The sequence below is a fragment of the Rhodnius prolixus genome, unplaced genomic scaffold, assembly GCF_049639745.1.
Source record: "Rhodnius prolixus isolate KJV_2025 unplaced genomic scaffold, Rpr scaffold_3, whole genome shotgun sequence".
In the NCBI taxonomy this organism is placed as follows: domain Eukaryota; kingdom Metazoa; phylum Arthropoda; class Insecta; order Hemiptera; family Reduviidae; genus Rhodnius; species Rhodnius prolixus.
In genome coordinates, this window is record NW_027411603.1 from 42,986,790 (window position 1) to 43,009,047 (window position 22,258).

The 22,258-nt window shown below is 31.4% G+C and overlaps 2 protein-coding genes across 8 annotated transcripts in view; one reads left to right on the forward strand and one right to left on the reverse strand.

The window, feature by feature from the left end:
* Positions 1-14,649, reverse strand: part of Dcr-2 (Endoribonuclease Dcr-2) — a 33,564-nt gene extending 18,915 nt beyond the window's left edge. For 3 of the 7 annotated variants that reach the window (XM_074125387.1, XM_074125386.1, XM_074125384.1), the window contains exons 1-14: positions 13,367-13,569; positions 13,054-13,231; positions 12,839-12,964; positions 11,212-11,384; positions 9,301-9,523; positions 8,004-8,149; positions 6,825-7,008; positions 4,944-5,074; positions 4,222-4,462; positions 3,554-3,699; positions 2,782-2,923; positions 1,383-1,592; positions 919-1,092; positions 58-271 (exon numbers count right to left, since the gene is read on the reverse strand). In XM_074125387.1, the coding sequence (XP_073981488.1) occupies positions 58-271; positions 919-1,092; positions 1,383-1,592; positions 2,782-2,923; positions 3,554-3,699; positions 4,222-4,462; positions 4,944-5,074; positions 6,825-7,008; positions 8,004-8,149; positions 9,301-9,523; positions 11,212-11,384; positions 12,839-12,964; positions 13,054-13,231; positions 13,367-13,530 (2,452 nt within the window). In that variant the 5' untranslated portion in view covers positions 13,531-13,569. Of the gene's footprint in view, positions 1-57; positions 272-918; positions 1,093-1,382; positions 1,593-2,781; positions 2,924-3,553; positions 3,700-4,221; positions 4,463-4,943; positions 5,075-6,824; positions 7,009-8,003; positions 8,150-9,300; positions 9,524-11,211; positions 11,385-12,838; positions 12,965-13,053; positions 13,232-13,366; positions 13,570-13,639; positions 13,992-14,078 lie in introns of those variants that run through there. The other 4 variants (XM_074125383.1, XM_074125385.1, XM_074125388.1 and 1 more) reach the window with 4 other exon arrangements.
* Positions 14,650-14,734: 85 nt separating this feature from the next.
* On the forward strand, positions 14,735-22,071 carry TfIIEalpha (transcription factor IIEalpha). Its single transcript, XM_074125424.1, has 6 exons — positions 14,735-15,365; positions 16,805-16,933; positions 18,883-19,109; positions 19,249-19,453; positions 21,437-21,647; positions 21,872-22,071. The coding sequence occupies exons 1-6, from the start codon at positions 15,054-15,056 to the stop codon at positions 22,042-22,044; spliced, it is 1,257 nt and encodes a 418-aa protein (XP_073981525.1). The 5' UTR covers positions 14,735-15,053; the 3' UTR covers positions 22,045-22,071.
* The last annotated feature ends 187 nt before the right edge of the window (positions 22,072-22,258 follow it).

Below are 22,258 nucleotides of genomic sequence, written 5' to 3' on the forward strand. Positions count from 1 at the left end.
TAAAAAATTATCAAAGTAAAATAAAATAGAAAAATTATGGCAGAAAATAAAATATACCTTCAATAGTAGGCACAAGAAAGAAAGAGTTTTCTAAGTTTTCATAATCCCTCATAACAAATTTTTTTGTAATTTTTAAAACTTCTGCAAACAAAAGGCAATGGAATCGGAAAAGCAAGTTAATTTCATTTATAGACAGCTTAATAGTTTCTACGTTCTCCAAAATTTGTATATTCACCTCGCCAACATTCATAAACATTGAAAATTTACAAAGCTAAAACGAAAAATATTTTTCAAAATTATCGAAATCAAGCAGAATGATACTATTCAAAGATTGTTTCCTGACAGCTTACTCAATTTGTAGCCACCCTTGCACCACTTGTACGCAAAATTCAAGAGAATAATAAGAAAAATCACTGATTTCTAGAATGTGAATTTAATTTCTTCAACTGTATTGGGAATACTGATTGCAGTTAAATTCGAAAAAGAAGATTAATTCTTAGCATTGTTAAGCAAACATTCAACTTTCTCTTAACAAATTGAAAGTAACAAATCTTTTGCAGAAATCGAATTTTTATTAAATTATTATTGACGTATTTTGACTAAAACCTTATTGCCACATACTCTGGGGTATGGGTGAATTAAAATATCAAATTCGAGCTTTCCGCAATTTTTCACACACCAATACACACTGACAAACAAACCAAATATTTAAAAAACTAGTTTTTCGAAACAAAGGTAACACAAACAAAGGTGACCGAACGGACACATCCAGTGCAACTCTAAATAAAAAATATATCTTTCCTACCCTAAACTTGAAATTGAATAAAATGCAGATAAAAAGTTAAAAAGATTACAGTAAGGAATATAAAAAGAAGGTGGGATGACTAATAGAGAAATAAATTATTACACTTGGATTACCTTCGGCCATTTTATAGAAGTAGCTATAGAAAAACTTTGCTTTGAATTTAGTAATTCATAGAAGGCTGCTAGCCTAGTCCTCAGAGGTTTTTCATAGTTTGGTGAAATTCTAATAAAATGAAAATATGTTTCTAACTTTGGTCGTGGGCGGCATTTCAACTCCCATTTTGAATACTACAATATTAATAATTAATACTTTGCATTAATTAGCGGTCAATTCATGTATATGTATATATAAATCTACATTATTTATTATTTTACAAATTTACTTTCAAAATAATGCTTTAATATATACATACAAGCCAAGACATTTTTTAAAAGTAAATTTACAAAATAACATGTTAAGCAAAAAAAGCATGAATATTTTTCACTTAAAAATTAAATGAAATTCACAATTCAAAAAATTACCGAAATCAAATAAACAAAAAAGTAACTAATTAATTAACCATTGTTAAAAAACCTACATGTTTATCGTAATTCCTTCTTAATTTCTTTGACCCTGCCTTTGATTCATGCAATTGCCAATGTGGGAACAGCTTTTTGTCACTTAGAAGTTCACTATTTTTGCCACAAGGAAGTAAATTGCTATCTAGTTCCCCATGGCAATGTAATAATTTGCACGCCTCTAGAGCGACACCTCTTTTGGCGTTCATTTTCGAATCACATAAAGGACCCTAACAAAAAATAATAATAATAATAAAATAAAATGTACGATTTTTAATAAAATATTTAAAATTTTGTTGATTATTTATGTAGCAACAAGCAGATTATGTAATGGACAATGTGCTGGAATAGATTGCGAGCTCAGCAACTTAAAGAATCAACGGAACGCAGCTTATATTATAATAGACATCAGGTAGCGGAATTGATCTAAAGGTTTTAAAAACATCGGGAATCACTCGCCTCTAATGAGGAAACTTAACATACACATAACGTTAAAATTGGGTTATGTAACTCATACGAGCACACGAGGATTGCAGAGAGTTGATTACGGGCATGCTGGGTTTATCAAGATGTCCTGTACAACTAAATGCCCCATCACATTTAAAATCATTAGTATTAGCATTAGTAGTCTGTTCTGACATGCTGATAGGCCGACTGACTTTGTGAAAAGGCATTCTATAAAAGAATGTTTCCTCAGCCATAGGTAGTTGGAGAACGAGCCCTTTTTCTTTAACTTCCACATAACTCAGGCTCTAAATGGAAAAAATAGAGCCTACCTGCCCTGATCAACAGTCTTAATTTAGTGACATCACAGGGCGTCAGAGAGTGAGAGAAGCTATGATTTTATCTCCTTCAAAGACGATAAATGGCTATCATCGGTGGATCTAAACATTTGTACGAATTTTCATAGATTTTTTTTTCAATTGATCCATTATAAACAATGAATTAAAATTTACATTCTTACTAATACAATTTTGTTGTTGAACTTTATAGTAATTTTGCAAAATTTAGCCCATATTTGTCAGGGAGTAGCTGTTAAGATATTCACTACGATCTAAAAAATATATTGACGTTTCAAGTTAAATTATGCTACGTTATACTATGCCGCATTATTATTTTTATTATGAAAAAAGTATAATTTTGTTTAGATATGTGATTTATTTGTGTTAATTTTACTTTCGTCAATATATAAAAATAAGTTGTAATTAGTTTGTACGTTAGAACAGTAATTTGGCGTTAAGGTTGTACTGATCTGGAAAACATGAAAGAAACAGAGACTAAAAACCACCTTTTCGAGCGTCAAAACATTTATTTCCAGAGAAGATTTTAAATGGAAATCGTGCACATAGCGAAGCAGACTATACGAGGGGTAAGATAAAAAATAAAATAAATAGACTTTTTAAATAAATCTCATCATACCTCAATTAAATTTTTGATTGCGCTATTAACCGGCAACTGAAGAATCCCTTGATATTTGTTTAGGCAATCAATGTTTATTTCTTTAACAAACCAGTAAGAAGTCAAACTACAAAATCTATCTTGTGGAAGTGACATACAATACCTAGAACAAAAAAAAAACTTTCATGTATTTAACTAAATTAATGTCTTTGACAATAGCCTTAACTTAAATTATATAGTTGATAACTATAAAAGAAACAAGCATATTTTATTTTAGTGAAATAATATTTATATCTAATTTATTTTCATCAATCATGGTAAGTTTTTTTATTATTATTTTTTCCCTTGTAGTATTACTGATTTTATACATAAATATTGCTAGTACATTAAAATTTTCTTTGGTAGGAGCATACAAATTTTTATTAGAAGCTCCTTTATATTATACATATCTAATATTATTATAAACTCTGCGAATTAATTCACTTAATATTACTTAAAAAATTTGAATTCCACTTTACTTTTACTCAAAAATTTAAATAAAATAAAATAAAATCTTTTTACCAACAATAAAACTATTTTTATTATTATCTTATATTTTTTTTATGGCTAATAAAATTAATTTCTACAGATGTTATAGTGCATGCAATAGGTAGATTATATAACCAAGACGTGGGCTTTATGGCATAAGATCTTAACTTCAGAGGGACCCACTCTATCAATAGATACATTATATTTACATTAAAATCTGAAATTAAATTTATTGCATAGATGAAAGGAATTTTATAAGGAATACCTGTTTATTAGAGAAATAGCAGAGATGCCTGTAACCATGGCACTTCCAGGACCGTCTGCAAAGTATGGAGGTAAATTACAGTCCTCATCTTCGTTTCCATGTTCTTTGCTCTGTAAGTACCCCATTGCTTTCCCGCCTTGCAATTTCTAAAAATATAATGAAATAATAAAACTGAGTGAATGGTTTCAATTAATGAATTATAATTAGCTAAGTATGTCAAACGCTTCCTCTATATCAATTAGTAAGCGATACGCCAGTTTGACTGTTTTAATCGGGTATAATAAATATAGAATATGCATATGAAAGCATCGGTAACTTCTGCTTTGGGTATTACACCTCTCCTCCCTTTTCAGATGAAAACCATAACAACTTACCTGGACTGGAATTAAAAAAGTAATTTTTGGAAAGGTAAGCAATACTTCCACACTATAATTTACTGAGAGGTGGACCTTTGATTTTTAACCATCACTGCGGATCGAACCACATTTATCAAATATTTATTAAATGAAGTTAATTATCAACATGTACATTTCAATTCTGAACCAGCCAAACTTATAGATAAGAACCATAAATAATTCAACTTGTAACTGACGTGCACGTCGCTTACTATCGATCAACAACTAAAATTCAATACTTAAAATGTAAGCAATAGTCTACATAGTACTAACTTCTTTCATATATTCTTCTGTGGCTTTAAATAAATTATAATTGGATAATTCTTTAGTAACTTCTTCAGGCATAAATAATAAGAAGATACTATTTTTATTTCTTGCTCTTCCTTTTGACTGAATATACGATCTAAACGTTTGCGGCAGATCTAATTTAATGACGTAGTTGCATAAACGAATATCTATACCTTCTTCAATAACATTGGAAGCAAAAAGTACATTTACTTCCTTACAATTAAATCTAAAACAAAAATAATATTAACGATAACAATGACCTTAGATGTTGGAGCGTTTTAATAAATAAATATAATAATAATAATCCCATCGCTTCTTTTAGTCCGGTGGCTGTCTTATGCCCCTCGCATTAACAGATGATAATAATAATAAATGATTATTAAACGTTAAATCTTAAACTAAAAAAGTGTTTTTTCAGCAATGTCCAGAGAAAGACTTTTGTAAAAATCTCTATTGGTGCTTTGAGTAGCATTGGTGAACTTCATCGGAACCTCCTTCAGGGATGGAAACATTATAAAAGCCGCAACTAAAAACGACACATACAGCAACGGAAGATATTTTTACAAAAGACTTGCTCAGACTATTGTGACCACTACTGAAAAAAAAAAACTCTGCAAAAAATGTAATATATTTTTTGTTAAATAAATAAAACAGGAAAAACCAACGAAATCCTACGATAAAAAATTTATAAATATAAAACTACTAACTTCCTTAAAGTGGCCAAGTTACTTTTCTTCAGATACAAAACTTCTCTAGTATCATTGTAAGGATTATTGTTGAATCCAACAATAAATTCTGGCCTTATGCCTTTATACATGGAGTTAGTTTTACTTAATATCTGAAATTTATGGCACATTAAAACCAATAATTCGTTTAAGAACATACAAAGTCAAAAATCTACGAATGGTCAGTAGGTGGTCTGAATCTTTTTTTACTTTCTCTTACTGCTGGAAAGAGGGAGAAGTTTGGGTGGCGTTTAGTACTCTCTACTTCAAAATGTGTATATTCTTACATCTCTGAAATATTATTAAGAATAGATTATGTAAGTAAAATTGCGAATTTGAATGAAATCTTCCAGAACTGAAAGTGGTTTGTGATTAATCATGGTATAATCACCAATTTTATTTCTTATACATGTTAACACTAACTACTACAACGCAAGCCTATTAAAAAAAGCTTATAACCTTTTTTAGTGAACATAATTTTAATAAGAAGTTCAAGGGACCTAGGACGTCAGCTTCCCTAGACTGCCGTATAATTTTACATTTATAATTTAGATAAAAGTGAAGTCCTATACTACTTAAAGAGTGAAGTACATTTTACTATGAAATAGAGTTGAATCTTCAATGTCGATCTATACAATTGTTTAGATTGAATATCATGAAGGCTTGGACGCGTTAGGGCAAGCAGTAAGGAGCCAGTTTCTAAATAAATTTCACTCGGTGTTCCCCATGAACAGCTCTTTCTACGTTTTTTGTAACAGCCAGGAGTGGGTGATTATAAAGATAACAATGACCAAATCTTGTCGAGCGCGTCAACACACACCGCATATTTTTTTTTTAGCCTCGAAGTAATTACTTAAAAATAAATTAATTTCGAAGAACTTCAATATACATTCATTCCTAAAATATTTATTCTCAACAGATATACCTTCTATCTGCAGATATATTTGTTACGTCATTTTCACAACAGATTTCAGCACTTACACATTGTGAGAAAAAAGATGTCTTCATACCTAACCGGCGTTGTCAAAGCGTGCTGAACAGTTCGTCTCTTTCTTTGTCATTCAGTAGACATTCCCTCTCTACATTTTTAAAAACCTTCTTCTTCCTTATATTTTTGGCACAAAGGAGTAACTCGCTAACTGATTCGTGTGGGTATGAACCGAAGACTACATGGTTTGGATCAATCTGCTAATTTGTTGTAAACACACTTATTCTCATGCCTGCTCTATTTAACGCAATTGGTTTACAATACACTCACCAAAATTACTTTTGTTACTATTACTGTAGTCATTTGTCACATCTGTAATGCGTTTTTGTTATTCTGCGCACGTAATTTCTTTAACACTAGTCGCAAGTCACGTTGAAAGCTGAAAGACTGTTTAAAAAAGATGCATTGCGCAATATGCACTGACCCGAAAATTATCACATTAAGCGTGTTATTCCATTGATTAACTTCTTCCAGAAAATTTTTATTAAATATTCTGGTTTTTAATAATTATTTATTTTTCTGCTAATTCAAAGAGTTCATATTTTAACCAAATATCAAGACTTTCAACAAATACCATGTTTGAGTTAAAATAACTTGTTTAAAATTGAAAATAACAAACATCTAGTTGGAAGTAAATTTGTTTGCGTTGTTATAATAGCAGTAAGAGAAAATTTTAGACTTAAGTATTCCCACACATTATAGAGAAATATGAAAACTTTTTGAATTGCTTTTATGCTGGGGCCGTTATGTTGTGGATGCTAGTAACAATATAGAAAATGATTATTATACTTTGAGATCTATATAAATTTAAATTAAATTTTTCACCATTGATGATTTAAAAAATATCAAATGAGTAACCATTTTAAAATACTCACATTGAATACGTAAAATAACACTTTCGCAGTTAATCTCCTTTCAACAAAAACTATGGCCACATTTTCTGGTTCATAATTTTTAAAAAACTCGCATAACTTTTGTAGTTTTGCAGATGAATAAACTAATGGTACTGTATTGTTTGTAGCATCATCATTTCCATTCATTAATTTATAAGCTCTGTTCCTAAAAATAAATTACATTATATGGACTTTTTAAAACAATCATTCAGAAATTGTAATTAAAATTAGCTATTTTTTAAATGTATTGTTAAACTTAAAGTTGAAATTTTGGAAACATAAGCCACGTTGCGTTCGCATGTGTTTAGAAACATTAGTTAGTCCATATATCGCAGTAAACAGATAGCTATTAATTTGATTGCTCACACAATTATTGTCCGTAATAAGCGAGAAGCAAAGACCAAATATAAAAGCTAATCATGGAAACAGTTAAACTAGGAAAGGACTTGGTGCTGAGTAAGTAAATTTAAACAAATGCTTAGTAAATAATTTTATTATTTATTTATTTTATTCGTTTTGGCTAAGGAAATAAACTTCTACATCAAGTAGTTCTAAATAAGATTCACGCTTAGAAAATTAGTTTCACAAGACTAAGTAGTTTTCTAATCAATCGAACTTGTTCTCTCGTTACAGACAACACTGTCCATCACCGGACAGTGAGCTGTAAGAAGCTCCTAGGAAGAGAAAATCTAAGGGTCAGCAGCTGGATTTGAACCCGGGACCTCCGTGTGGGAGTCCAGTACGCTAACCGCATAGCTAATTCCTTCCCTGCCTTTATTATTATTATTATTATTTTTTTTTTTTTGGCGCATCAACAGCTGAGGTTATTAGCGCCCGGAGCTTTTTCCAGTGCACTGCCGGCCTCCGGACAGTGTTCTCTCGTTACAGACAACACTGTCCATCACCGGACAGTGAGCTGTAAGAAGCTTTATTATTATTATTAATATTATTATTACCTCTGATAGTTTCTTAATTATTATGTGTAATACTGATAAAGTGGACCACGAGAAAACTTTCAAAATAAAAGCTTTCATGTGAGACGGTAAAGATTAGAATTGCGACTTGCCATTATATAATTGTCAAATGAAAATAAATTAATTCAAATGAAAGTAATTCGCACAACCATTTTAAACAAAAGAAATTATTAAGAGATGAACTAACCTAAAGTAATGTAATTTAGTGATCATTATTTCTAGTAGCGTAGAAAGTACTGTATCTGTAGTGGAAAGCTTCAGTCTTTCTAGGCGTACGATCAAGGCGAGCGCACATTCTGCAGCAGCATAAAGTCCCAAATCATCATATAAGACCTAAAAAAAAAAAAAAATTAATGTAGCCAAAAAATACATTCAAATCAAATGAATACTTGAAATATTAATACCATTAATATAGTCTGAGCGGCTGCCTAGGCAAAAAGGGAAGTAAAGATATGGTAGAATTAAAGCTGTTGATGTAATGTACAAGCGCAGGTGGTGAACAACACCCGTATAATTTTAAGCGACTTTCACATGATTGAAAAATATTAGACCAACATTTCTACATCATTAGCCAGTAACATTAACGATTTCCAGGAACTTTCCCGCTATGGAGGTTGCAGTTAGCGATTAGCGCGGCACAGCCTACTATAAATGCAGGATCTTCAATTGTTCTTAAAAAAGCAATTCCGAACTAAGGATGAAACATGCAGAAATTCCAAAAGAATTTAGATGTTATTACATACAAATCACAGAAGAAATTTAAAAGGAGAAATTACAAATTTTAATCATGCAGAGAAATCTGCCGCAAGCTGAGAACCAGAAGTAAAGTAATCGCCTATTTTTTCAGGCGGGGCTTAACGTCCAACTACCATTTACTAGGTGTCATGGACGGAGGCGACTAGCAAACGTACTTTACTATATCTCATTTAACCATTAAATAAAATCCAAGACCAAGACCGGGAATCGAACCCAGTACCACAATGCATATTAGAACCAAAAGTATTTTGGATTAGAAAATCTAAACTTCACACAAAGAATTTCTAAGAGGATAGATTAATAACAGTTTTACTCAACAGCATTTTATTTAATTCGCTATATGGGAATACCCATAATCTATGTACATGTACATAGCAATGCGGTAAAATATTTCCTGAGCAATTTCATATAATCGGCCAATATTCAGATATATATAAAATTATCATGTTAGAAAATAATATTTTCCATGCTTAATTTAGCCATCTGGGGGGAAAGAAACACAACATGAATTCTTACAGAATTTATTTATGGTTTTAAGATCACTTGAAAAAGGGCTCAAGAATTAAGACATGGCTAAATCTCGCCGAACTATAGTTTTATACTTCAGCACTGATTTTACTATATTATTTTAAAAAAATTGTTTAACATTCTTGGCAACTCCGAAGTTTATTTTAAAATTTTGTCATTCAAAATTTATTACTTAATATATTAAATAAGGTGAAGCTTACATCAATATTTTGCAACAAGTTAAGTAACTTTTTCTTAATTGTTTTTTTTGAATCTGATAATAATTCAGCTCCCACAACTGGACTGATAATTGGTGGTTCAATTAAATTAATACTGTTTATCGCTTTTTTTAGTGAAGTAACACATGTTTGTAATAATTGTCTTCCCAGTGTGAATGCTTGAGAAGAATAGCGTACTATTTTTTCCTTTGGATTAGTTGAATACCTATAAATAAATAAATAAGAATTGGATTAAGTTAAACAAAAGAAAATATGAAAAAGGAGTGAAACTCTTGTAAGACAATCGCAGAATATTAGTTCACAGATACACTGCAATTACAGAAAATAACCTAGTGTTTCTGCAAAAAAAAAAAAAAATTTGGTGTGAAACAACTCAAATAATATTCTCTGACTTTTGTTCTCACTGTTAAGCGGCTACATTTTTTCAACCAAATTTTTAATTTAAGAATGGTTACCTACGCCCAGGTTTTTCTGCATGCAGACACAGAATCCACTTGTCTCCCTCCTTCCCAGTAAAAATTAATAGTCTGTGAACTATTATAAAAGATGCAGTATGAATAATACAGAGGGCAGGACATGACCCAAAGTGTTTTGTAAGGAAACAAACGGATTAAAAGTATTTGATATTGTTTTAGCTATCTAGATGTTGAACTCTAAGATCTTAACAAATTTATATTTTTTTACGAAATATTATAATCATCTTCAACCTAAAGACATTTTTATGATCTTGCGTGCGACAGAAAGTCGTTAATGAGGAAAAAAACCTGTAAATACTACCTTAAAATAAAAAAAGTATTTAGAACTATAAAACAAACGGTTTTCTCAAACATATCTTTTCATTTGAAATGAACAGGCTACTTAGGCCTTTTAAAATAAAAAAAAAAAATGCTAATATTAACTGATAAAAGCAAGACAAACGTTTTTATCCATATCCACATTAAGATAAAATTTAAATCAAAGTTATAATAGAAACGGTATAGAAAAATACAGAAGGAATCATCGCAGTTGAGAGTGTTGGACTTCAAAACCGTGAAATGATTTTTAGTGAAGGCTAACTTAGATATAATATATTGACACGCACTATTTTCACCTACCAACAGCGAAGGTACTGTGGTGTGACTCACTTTAGCGACTCTTACTTATGGGGATTATTACTTTTGGCTTAATAAAACTCATGTTCAACTACATTACAGTAACAATCAGACAAATGGCTTAGTTCTGTGTTATTATTAGAGAGATCTTATGTAATAATTTTTACCAAAAAAATGCTTCAAATAAAATTGAGTTGTGCATTTGAGAATTCCCAAGTTGCAAGAAATGAAATTCCCCGAAGATGTCACTTTCGATACTCTTGAATCGCGGTGATTTAGGTTCTATTTCTATTCTAAAAATACCTCTCACAGAACTCACTTACCTACATAAATATTAAAAACTAAAGTGAGAGAAAATTGAGAGATTGGTTAATAATTTTCACTTTTCAGAAGGCTCTCACTCATGCTGAAGGCGCAAAACAAAGCTATAAACTTAATTAAATTTGTAGCCATTAAGAAATAAATAGTTTACTTTTTTAATTCCTCACTAATTTGTATCCCTTTAAAGCAACAATTTTGTATCCCTTCATAAACGCTACTAATTCCATATTAAGGTTTCAATTTAGCGAGGAATCGGTCCAGAACAAAAACTATTCCGCCTTTTTGCCAACGTTTCGGCAAATTCATTGCCTTCTTCAGGGTATAGCTATGCGGGTTGGTGGGTTTCAGAAAACTCTGGACAGATTCCTCGCTAAGTTGAATCCTTAACATAAATATTTTACGGTCACTAATCGCTAATACAAAAGCTACTAATTCCTTCAAACCTTTTTATTTTTAGTAACATAAAATTTTGTTCACTTACTTTTGTACTAATTCTTCATCAGTTGCTGTTATTACTATTGAATCCATGTTGGTTTCAAGAGTTTTTATTTCACTATCAATTCTCTCTATTTTGCAATTAGCATTCAATAATGTAGCAGTAAGCCCTAAAATTCGGGGGCGCTCACTGCAATCTAAACGATATATTTTCATAATCTGAAACATCAATTACTCTGATAAATTTAACTTCTTGATTAAAGAGAGAAATACTTTTTAACCACTTATTCACAAGACAATTGGCTTATATCGAACAACGAACTTTCACGATAGTGCACCCAAAGTTATCAATTCAGCAAAAATTAAAAGTTATTTTTTCTCATCTCAACTAGTTTCGTTGAAGGGGGCTTCCTTTCGGAAATACTTTTCATCTATAAGAGAAGAACACTACCCTGTGACTGTCAGTGATACGAAAACTTGGTTAAAGTGAAATTTTCTACATCAAACTGATTAACTTCTGATAATAAATCAAAATTCGAAATCATTCAGTAATACAGAAAAACCGGCTACGACGCATAAAATCATCGCTAAAAATTACGATCGTTGAAAATACGCCTGCACGGAAGAGGAAAAGGTAACTGCACTAGGTTGTAGAAATGTGACTAAAGACTGATTCTACTTGGCTGTGTTAAAACCAGAAATAAGAATATTTAAAAAAAAGAAGTTAGCATGGCGAAGAGCAGTGAGAAACTGTCTTAATCCACCAGAATTAGACATATTAACAGTAATTAACAACAGATAATGAACTCGGTTTATTCTTGAACTAAGTACCTAACTTCTGGTTAAGAATAATCATTTTGTGTGATGCAGAACATCCCATTAGTTTACTTCAGTCAACTTGGTAGATGGACCATGAGATACTTCTGTGTTATTGTTGATTTTTATAAAATTTTAATAAAACAGTTTTATTGTTCATAAATATAAAGCATATTCGATGCCTAATATGCCTGGATCGTTAATTTTTAGCCAGAATGATATGTACTAGACCAGTGATGGGCAAAGTACGGCCCGCGGGCCAACTCCGGCCCGCCGAGGGTCCATAGACATGGAAAGTATATGGCCCGCTATAATTACGTTTTGACGGTCGAGAAGTATAAAGTAGATTCTACTTAGTAGAATAATAGATGCATAACCTATAGGTGAAACTAAACTAGCCGCGTAGTTACACAAGTGTGTAATGCTGTAATGTTTTTATAATATTATGATTAAAAGCTTTAACACAAAATGCATTTTTTCTATAATTCTGGCCCTCCTCTAGGATTTCTTAAACTTTGTGGCCCCCCATTAAAAAAGTTTGCCACCACTGTACTAGACAATAACAAATATCAATAAACATTATTATAACAACTAAAGAGCAGTCTAATGCTTCTTCCTCATAATAAAATAAAATAATGAAAATTAATAATTGACGACCAACGAATCTCAGAGATCATATCTTAGATTTGCGCACTGGCAGCTGCGTTGCGGCACCAAAAACACAAATCTCATAACACCAAAAAACTTAACCAGCTTTAGGAATAATCTCAGGCATTTATGTGTTACAAAAAATTGCGCATATATGTATCAAGACATTACTGTCGGGTATAAAATAGTGAACATTCCGAGAATCTTACCTGGTTCATTGAGTGATTATGCATTGTATGGTGACACTCATCCATAATAAGTAAATTAACACGGGACATCTGTATGTAAGCATGCGTTAACAGGTTTAGGAAAATCTGTGCTGTCATTACTAATACCTATGACAATGACAAAAATATTTTGTTGCCAGTTTTCTACAGTATCTAAAAGTTTAAAACATAACACAGCAGTTAATTTAATCGTTAACCTGATTCTTTTCTAGTTCTTGATGCCAACGATTTCTATCCCAATAATCAACTCCCATATCGCCACTGTAAGTAGATACTTCCAATGGCAGCAGACTAGCAACACTGTTAGCTTGCTGTGAAACAAGGGCTACTGTGTTCACAAGGAAAAATGTTCTCTTTCCACCTTCACTATATGGCCTAACAAAAAAAGAAAAAAGTGAGATAATTTATGAATGCATTATAAACTAAGTGGAATTAATGTCTAATTTACTAATGAAAACTAAATTAATGAAGATGTAACAAAATGCTAAGGCTAACTAAAATTCCACTCACTTTTCAATTTCTTTTGCCATGTGTTTTATTAACATTGCAGCAATATATGTTTTTCCAGAGCCGGTAGGCATGAACACTATTGTATTTCTTTTTATGGCAGTTTCTAAAATCTCCACTTGGTACTCTCTGGCTTTAAAATCTACCTTAGAATTGGTATCTTCCATTGTTGCCGGTACTTGGCCACCTCTCACCAACTAATAAATCTGCAATAGCCACGAAATCAGCATTCGTAGAAGAATAAAGCTTGACTTGTTGATTATCCCCACTTTTTACCTCTGTGATTCACAGACTAGCTTATGCTTCCCCTCACTCCCTCTTATTGAAAGCATACATCATATCCAGTGAATTATATAATTTTACTAATTCTCTAAGGAAATATATTTCCGCTTCTAATAACCAGACTCAATAAAAATAAAATTTCACTGATTTTAAATAGGATTCCTCTTACTGAATGCAAGTAACGGTACATGCTCCCATTCTTTTTTTCTTTTTTTTTACATTACGTTATACCCCTCTGATAACAGTTGCATCATGTTGTGAAATAAATATGAATTTTTGATTCTCTGTATCTTTTTTTTTTTAATTTGTTGTGAAGAATTTAGAAAATTTTTGTATTTTTGAAAAACGTGTATTTTACTTCTCATGAAAAAAAAACTTATTAACTTTGATAATATAAAATTTAGCATTTTAAATTTTTTATGAATAGATGTACCTGTAACTGGAAAAATTCGGGAAGCTCTTAATCAGGGAGGATTCTGTTTCTTCAATCAGCTCTTGATAGAATTCCGTGTGAACACCTGCTTTCAGTTAAGTCAGGAAATTTCTATTTAAAACGAGTCACTTACAATTTTTGAATTTTGTACAATTTCAATTTTTCCTTATATTTATTACTTGCGGAAACAAAGTAGAGATTATTATACACCGGTGTTCAACTTTAAAAGATATTCAATTTTTTATTTTAGAACCCAAAATCCCTCAGATCACCATTAAACTTTAATTTAACAAAAAAATCTAATTAAATTTAAATAATCAAGAGTTCCCAACAACTTCTCAGCCGGTTGAATCTTGTTGGCTTATAAAAACCTAGCATGTTTTCAATTCCTATACGTGCTACATGTTGGAGTTGGAACCTGATTGATACCACCTGAATGTATATAATTTGTTAGTAACAATCAATCGATGTTTCCCATTCACAGGTTTCCTTTAACTACTTAATTGTTAATCAATCACTTCTTTTATGTATATTTTACTAAACTTAATTTTTTTAAGGATTTTAAAGAATAAATGTATGTTTACGATAGGTGAACCTTTCCCTTACCTCATTACCACATTTAAAGCTAACAAACTAATCGACTTTTAGCCTTTTACCAGTATAACCTCCACAAGCTTTTCGCTGTGCAGTGTAGGCATGCACACTAGCGTACTGCACAGTCTCTTCGTAGTACGAAATGTTTACACCAAGTCCTAAGACTAAAGTGTAGAGAACTTTTTGGACATATACAATAATCAGCAGATGTCTGAGTTTCTGCTAGTTTAGCTAGAATTGTCAATTACAAAGTAGGTTTTTTTTTAGGTTTTTAGTGTAGCCTAGACCCCGAAAAAGTTTATTTGGTTGATTATCATAAAATGTTTCTGATAATACACAGCCCTGCTAGTGTTTTATTTCAATATTTCTACATTCATTTAAATGTCGAACTATAATAAAATGGGAGAAGAACAAGTTCTTGTCACAGAAGTTCCGAGCAGTCTGAAGCAGTTGGCACGTTTAGTTGTACGAGGTTTTTATTCTATCGAAGATACACTTATAATTGATATGTTGGTTCGAAATCCATGCATGAAGGAAGATGATATATGTGAATTATTGAAATTTGAAAAGAAAATGCTAAGAGCAAGGATTTCTACCTTAAAAAGTGACAAGTTCATTCAAGTGAGATTAAAAATGGAAACGGGTGAAGATGGTAAAGCACAGAAAGTCAACTATTATTTTATTAATTATAAGGTATTTATTACAAATTTATGTGTTATCACATGTAGATGATTTTTATGGATAGTTTGAGTGTTTTGTTATAATTTATAAGGAAGAAAAATGGTCAATTTCAGTCACAATTGTTTAATATTTTTGATCTTGCTTTTGACCTAGGGCTACCTCATCTTCAGAGCTTACACTTGTAGATGATTTTAGTATTTTTTAAATGTTTAACATCAAATGTTGATGTGTCTTTAGTGCTTATTGTTTAGGTACTGAATAATTTTTCTTCCTTTTGGATCCATGATCAGTCCCCAAAAAACTATGAGCAATATTCTAATAATTTAACTCAGAATGACAGTTAAAATACAACCATCTAGATTAGCTTTATCAGTTTTGTACATTACATTTTCGACTAAAGTTTTAATGACTTTTTTTAAAGACGTGATAAAAGAATTAATATTATTTCAAAAATTTGAAAGATAAAAATTTATATCTATGATCTATTCTAGTATTTACAAATTGCCTATTTTTCTGAAAATGTAGACGTACAAAAGGTGCTTAAAAGTCACAGTTTTCAATCACAAGCATGCTAATTTATTTTAAACTCCATTCATTATTGATTTATTGAGAATTAATGACTCGATAAAAACAAAAAATATGCTCACTATTTTTTTAGGTTAACTTACCCTTAACTCTAAAGGTAAATCAGATTACTCCTTAAAGGATTCTACGTTCCTTGCCTAAAAAACCTTATAGTGTAATCAATCGCCCCTTTTGATCCCCTTTCTAGGTGCTTACCAGCCGGATTGGGCATTATTCAAAGGTTTCAAATAACGAATAAATTTGTATGGGTTTTCTTTTTTTCGTGTTTTAATGAAATTAATGATAAACAAAAAATTTTGAATGCTTGTGGGCTTCTTGATAATAAAAATTCATTTAACAATAATTCGATTAAAATACGGATAAAAGTTTATTTGCTTTCCGAATCTTTAGAATAATCCCCATTCCTGCACACGAAAAAGTAGTTTATTGCATAAAAATCTAAAAGCAAACTTTCGGCCAGCTTTACTTCCAGTTTTACTTCCCCATTCTTGAACAGATTGCACTCACGGTAGTTACACGCAGCAACGACAAATCGCTGGCTCAATATTACAAGGTTGTATGTTACATTTTCAGAATCAAAGTTGTACGATGAAACATATTTAATTAAATCTAATCTAAATAAGGCGAAATGGGGATTATTCAGTTTTGTTTTTTAGTTTACACATTAGTAAGTAACAGTTACTCAATTTTGCAGCGCTAACTTATCTAAAAATAGTAGAATAAAAATTACAAATCTGATTTTCTCTAAACCTGCCTCTGGTCACATACAACCTTGGGATATTGAGCCAGCGAAATGTAGAAGGTAGAGATACAGTTATTGAGTTACTTTTTGTACATATGCAGTTACCTAATGTTTTATGTTTTAGACTTTTGTGAATGTTGTAAAATATAAACTTGATCTGATGCGCAAAAGGATGGAAACTGAAGAAAGAGATGCCACAAGTAGGGCAAGTTTTAAATGTCCCAAATGTGCCAAAACTTTTACAGATTTGGAGGTAAAGGAAATACATAGCATTGTAGTAAATAGGTAAATTATTATACAATTCTCATAGGAATATATGTATTCTTATTTTTCTCTTTAAAAAAAAAATAAATAAAAATAATAATGATAATAATTTCAAAACTCAGTGTTTGTCTTTTTATTAAAGAAATAGTTTATACCATTAACAAAAATGTTACACTGGTTACAAAAATGAGGAAAAAAGTAGTTTCCAGTAACTAAATTTAGCCGATTTTCATTGAAGAATTTCATAAAATGTGGTCGCTTCAGCGAATTCTAAGCATTTTCACACCCTAAACAAATAAGTAATCTGATCACGTTTAAAGAAAACTATTTTTTGTTCAAGTTTATTCATCAGCGGAAACGTGCGACGCATCATGTTGCTGAGAGTAACTGTCCGGTAGGACAGTTTTATAAGGGTTGGGTTGATCGTCAAAAAGTGCACGAAAAAGCGTAACGTTGAAAAACACCCGATTTTGACATTTTTTTTTCTCTTTTTCTATATATAGATTACGCATCAATCATGATGAGAATCAAAGGAAAAATAACTGTAATACAGGGAAAAATATTGCATGCAATTAATATGTAATGTATGCAATTGAATAAAGGGTGCAAACATGTTGGCTAACATTAGCATCAATAATTTTCTTGTTTAACTTAAGTAGATCAACTTTTTGTATGCTAGCCTTATCTAAAAACTGTTTTTGGTATTATAGTCCACTTGGGAACGAACCCAAACTTTAAATGTACGTTCTAACTCCTCTTTATATTTCTTGGACATATTGCACGCTTCTCCTTATCTATTTCAACCGTCTGAAACTTATTCTCATATCGCAATAGTATTGTACGCCTTTTTTAATGATATTTATATTTCTCAGAACCATCTTAGTTACTAGCGTACTCCTTCATCACAGGTGTCATAGATCCCTCGGAGATCATTCTAGTCGCCTAGAAAATATTACGCTGATTGTTATAGTACCAGTGTTTTTGGCAAAGCGTTGCTTTTGCAGCAGAAGGATCCAATATCTTTTGGTGAACCTTCTGGAGTAGGGCGTAATCCATATTTAATTTTATTGTATTTATATATTCTGGTTCTAAAAGCAATTGCTTATAAATAAACATTAAATTTAGTAGTATACTTGTTGCTATCCGTACTCTATTTTATGTAATTGTAGGAAAATTGAGGGTTCTAATTCTTGTCAGTGTTTGAGCTGTATACAATTGATGAAACATCACTTCCCATTTTCAACATAGATAATTCAGACTTCCAAGCCATCGACGTGCGTTTATCATTAGTGAATGCATTTGCTGCAAGACTGAGCAGAGCCTTCACATATCTTTGTTTTAAAATACCATAATACAGCTTAATCAGCGGAGCAGTAGGGAGAGGTTAGATTATCAACGCCATAGGTGTTATTTTAGGATATTTTAGCTACTGTGAAGGCTTTGTTGATAAACTAATTCTCTCGCAAATGATTATTTTATTTCTTTTAATATTGAAATTAATCCTAGAGTTGCTTCAAATAAATCATCCCTCTCTCGGCCTATGCAGTTTAGGGAGTCTTCATTTTTTTCTCGCACTGCTTCTACAGGAGAACATTTTCTTAATACCTTTCTTCTTCGTTAGTGTGGTCCTACCTTTTGCTTTTTTTCCAACAACCTTAGCAGTTTAAGCCAAACTGGTTGGTCGTTTTGGTCCATCTTAATAAATGACTATATTCGCAGCTAGTGTTCTTCCACTGGGTCTAAACAGTGAGGATGGCCCTACTTGTGAAGTTCCTAATTATATGAATGTTACGAGAGAAAATTCATACATTTTTGAATCTTATGGAAACAACAAAAAGAAATGGTAATAAAGAGAAATCAAAAAGATATTCTTTTCTTAGTTAGAGATAAAGTATAGATGTGTTTTTTTATTTATTTATTTATCAAAATGTTATACAGGCAGATCAATTGTTCGATCCAATAAGTGCAGAATTTCGATGTACTTATTGTCGTGAAGTGGTTGAGGAAGATTTAAGTGCCCTTCCAAAGAAAGATTCTCGAATGCAGTTAGCAAGATTCAACTCTCAGCTAGAACCTCTTTACGATTTATTAAGACAGGTTGAAGGTATTAGACTAGCACCAGAAGTTTTAGAGCCAGAACCAGTGGATATAAACACAATTAGAGGGTATGATTAAGTTAGATCAATTTACTTTAATTAAAATTTTATATTAACTCTTATTTCTTTTTTTTTAATTAAAACAAGGATCCCACTAGATTTACTTTAGTTAAAATTTTATATTACTTTTGTATTTGAAATTTTTTAGGTTGGATACAAGAAGACCACTTGTAGGTGGTAAACCTTCAGAAATATGGTCAGGCGAATTATCAAGAAATCAAGGTTTTGCTGTCGAAGAGACTAGAGTAGATGTTACTATTGGAGAAGCTGAAGAAAAAACAGATGTGTCTGCCAGGAAAGAACAACCAATCTGGATGGTTGAGAGCACAGTTATCACTCATAGTGATCCTCAAGTAAGATGAAAAATTCGCAGTGGATTTTTTACTAGCTTGATACATAATTCTTTTCTCATTAATGGCATGGGGAATTATTTCCATCTATTTAGTCATTAAGGAGTTTTTAAGAAAATATACAGTTTGAGATCCTCTTAGTCTGTGAAAGTGGTCTGTGTCAATGTAAAAACTGCAGGAATTTCATTTTTCATTAGTATATTTTCTTTCTTGTGACAAACACCCAAATAATTTAAACTTTTAACATTTGGTTTTCGATTTGCCAGATTTTGGTGATAGTCTTACCTTGTATTGCTACCATTGGGTGTCGAATATATGCTGAACTGTATATTGCTTCTGGCTTTACTCTTTCGGAACCCAGTCTGCTAAAGTACATCCAGCCTAATTTAATGTGCGGTTTGAACTTCTGCGAACCCATTCAGATGACATACTGGATTTAAATATCCTGTTGACTACAGTTTAAACTTATAATAATTTTGCCCTTGGTCACACCTTGGTTTTGTTTCACATTCACGTCAAATTTATTTTCTACTCTATTTATGTACTGTACAGACGCATCATAGGCTTAAGACTGAGACTTCAGCATAAAGACTAAACAAAATGAAAAAAATCAACCAACAAAAAATAATACCAAATTGCGAAGTTTTTGAAAATTTAATTGGTCAAAAGGCGTATAATATTTTGTTGTCTGTTTGCTTTTGCTTTTTGTTTGTTTGGTTTTTTTTTTTTCATTTTTAACACAATTAATTTCGCGGGATATATTACATGCTATTTTAAAAAGTTTTTATTATATTTATATCTCCTTAAAAAAAACTTACAGTTTAAAATGTTAAGTATAAGGGTTGATTAAACGCCAAAAGGTTATATTATAAAGAAAATTTGGGAATTATATCTTCTATAGAAAAAGAGAAAAAAAATTGTCAAAGTAGGGTGTTTTTCAACGTTACGCTTTTTTGTGTTACGTTTTTGACGATCAACCCTTATACAACTGTCCTACCGGACAATTTTAATTTAAACAATAGAGATATTCCGGTTTTTCCTGGATATTATCAAGACTCAATTTTGCCGTGGTCACTAATTTTTTCGGGCTATAGCCATGACTGTTTGATTACAAAGAAGACTAGGGAAACAGACGCCGAATCGGAACCCCATTCTATCACCATAGAAGTATTTGGTCAGCCTTAAAAAGAGGATTAAGAACAAACCACTGCAAGGGCTAATTTGGTGGCTACCTGGCCGAATATATGTAGTGCATGACTCTCTCCGCACATATTCAATCCTTTTTTTGGAAGCTGTGAGGAAGATATAGAATTGTATATGAAAATGAGTGCATGAAAAAGGCGAATCTATGCAGAAATAATGATACGAGCGTTTAGGAGTTCGATAGAAGGGTAGTTTGGTTATTTTTGTTAGGATAAAATCCACTCCGGATCCTGAGGAGCACTAAGGCGATCTTCTCGGAATAATAAGGGATAGGCCAAGTCCCTAATACATAATATAATTATTAACCCTTTTGTAATATTCTTTGAAGACAGATTAGCTGCCTTTTATTTTCAGCTTTAAAATTGATTTTCCATTCTTGAAAATAGAAAATAAAATATTTTACGCCTTTTTATCAGCACCCGAACCGCAAAAGAAAGTTACAAGCGCACACTAGGGTGTGTTTAAGGGTCTCATTCTACAATTTTATCCCAATTTAATAGTACCTTTAACAAACAAGTAATTTCATCTTTTATTATTTTTATTTAGTACTTTAATTGAAGAGTAAGAGAAATTCCTAGAAGAAAACCATAATTTTTTTTTAATTTGGCATCACTATCTACACATGCCGAGAACGTCCACTTACCTGTCATCTCTTATGTGTTTATGTTAGGGCTAATTGTTTATTAGTCTAAAGAAAGTCTGTCAATTACTAATTGCATAAAATCTATTTTGAATGGTCTTCATTTTTATTTTTCTGAATGATTTTTTTGTTTATATGTTTAGACCGAAGCACTTGTAGGCGTTAGTGCAGAGGCGGAGAAGACCATAGTTAACAACCCTAAAAATAACGATGATATTATGTCTGTATTACTTGCCCATGAAAAGCGTGGGGATGGAACAGTTTCTTCTGCATCAGTGAAAGCAACTCACCCGGATGCTTCTGATTCTAGTGATGGTGAACATTCTAAAGAAGATTCCCCAGAATCCATAGGAGGTATTTATTGATACAATTTATCTTACCGCTAAACTTTTTAAATATTTTTCGACCTTAAAGAGTCACTTCCTGCATTAGTTAGGCAAGTAACTATTTCAGTGTTATTTGTTCAAGATTAATATTGTTATAGAAACTAACATATTTGACAATATTTTGATACAAGAATATATCAGAATGTAGCTTCTATATTATGGCTGAATAAAATTAAGTAATTTTTTCTTTAGTTTCAGATATAGCAGATTCTGATGAAGATGAATTAGTTCCGATTGTAAGTGTTGGCAACAAAACTGTACCAATAACAGAAGTAGATGACAGTTTAATATCTGAAATGACGCCACCCGAAAAAGAAGCTTACATACAAATATATCAAGAATATTATTCTCACATGTACGATTAATAAAGAATTCTAGTTTATAGTTCTTAATCACCAGTATTCATCCTTTTATTGCTTTTCCTGTTTTATTGCCTTTGTTATTTGTTTTTTGAAGCTTTCTCAAGTATTTATTGGTACGTCAAACATTTCTTACCTATTAAGGAAAAAATGTTTTTAGCGCTTGAGAAAATGTTTTGGTACATATGATACGTTCCTTTGAGCAAAATATGTCATACTT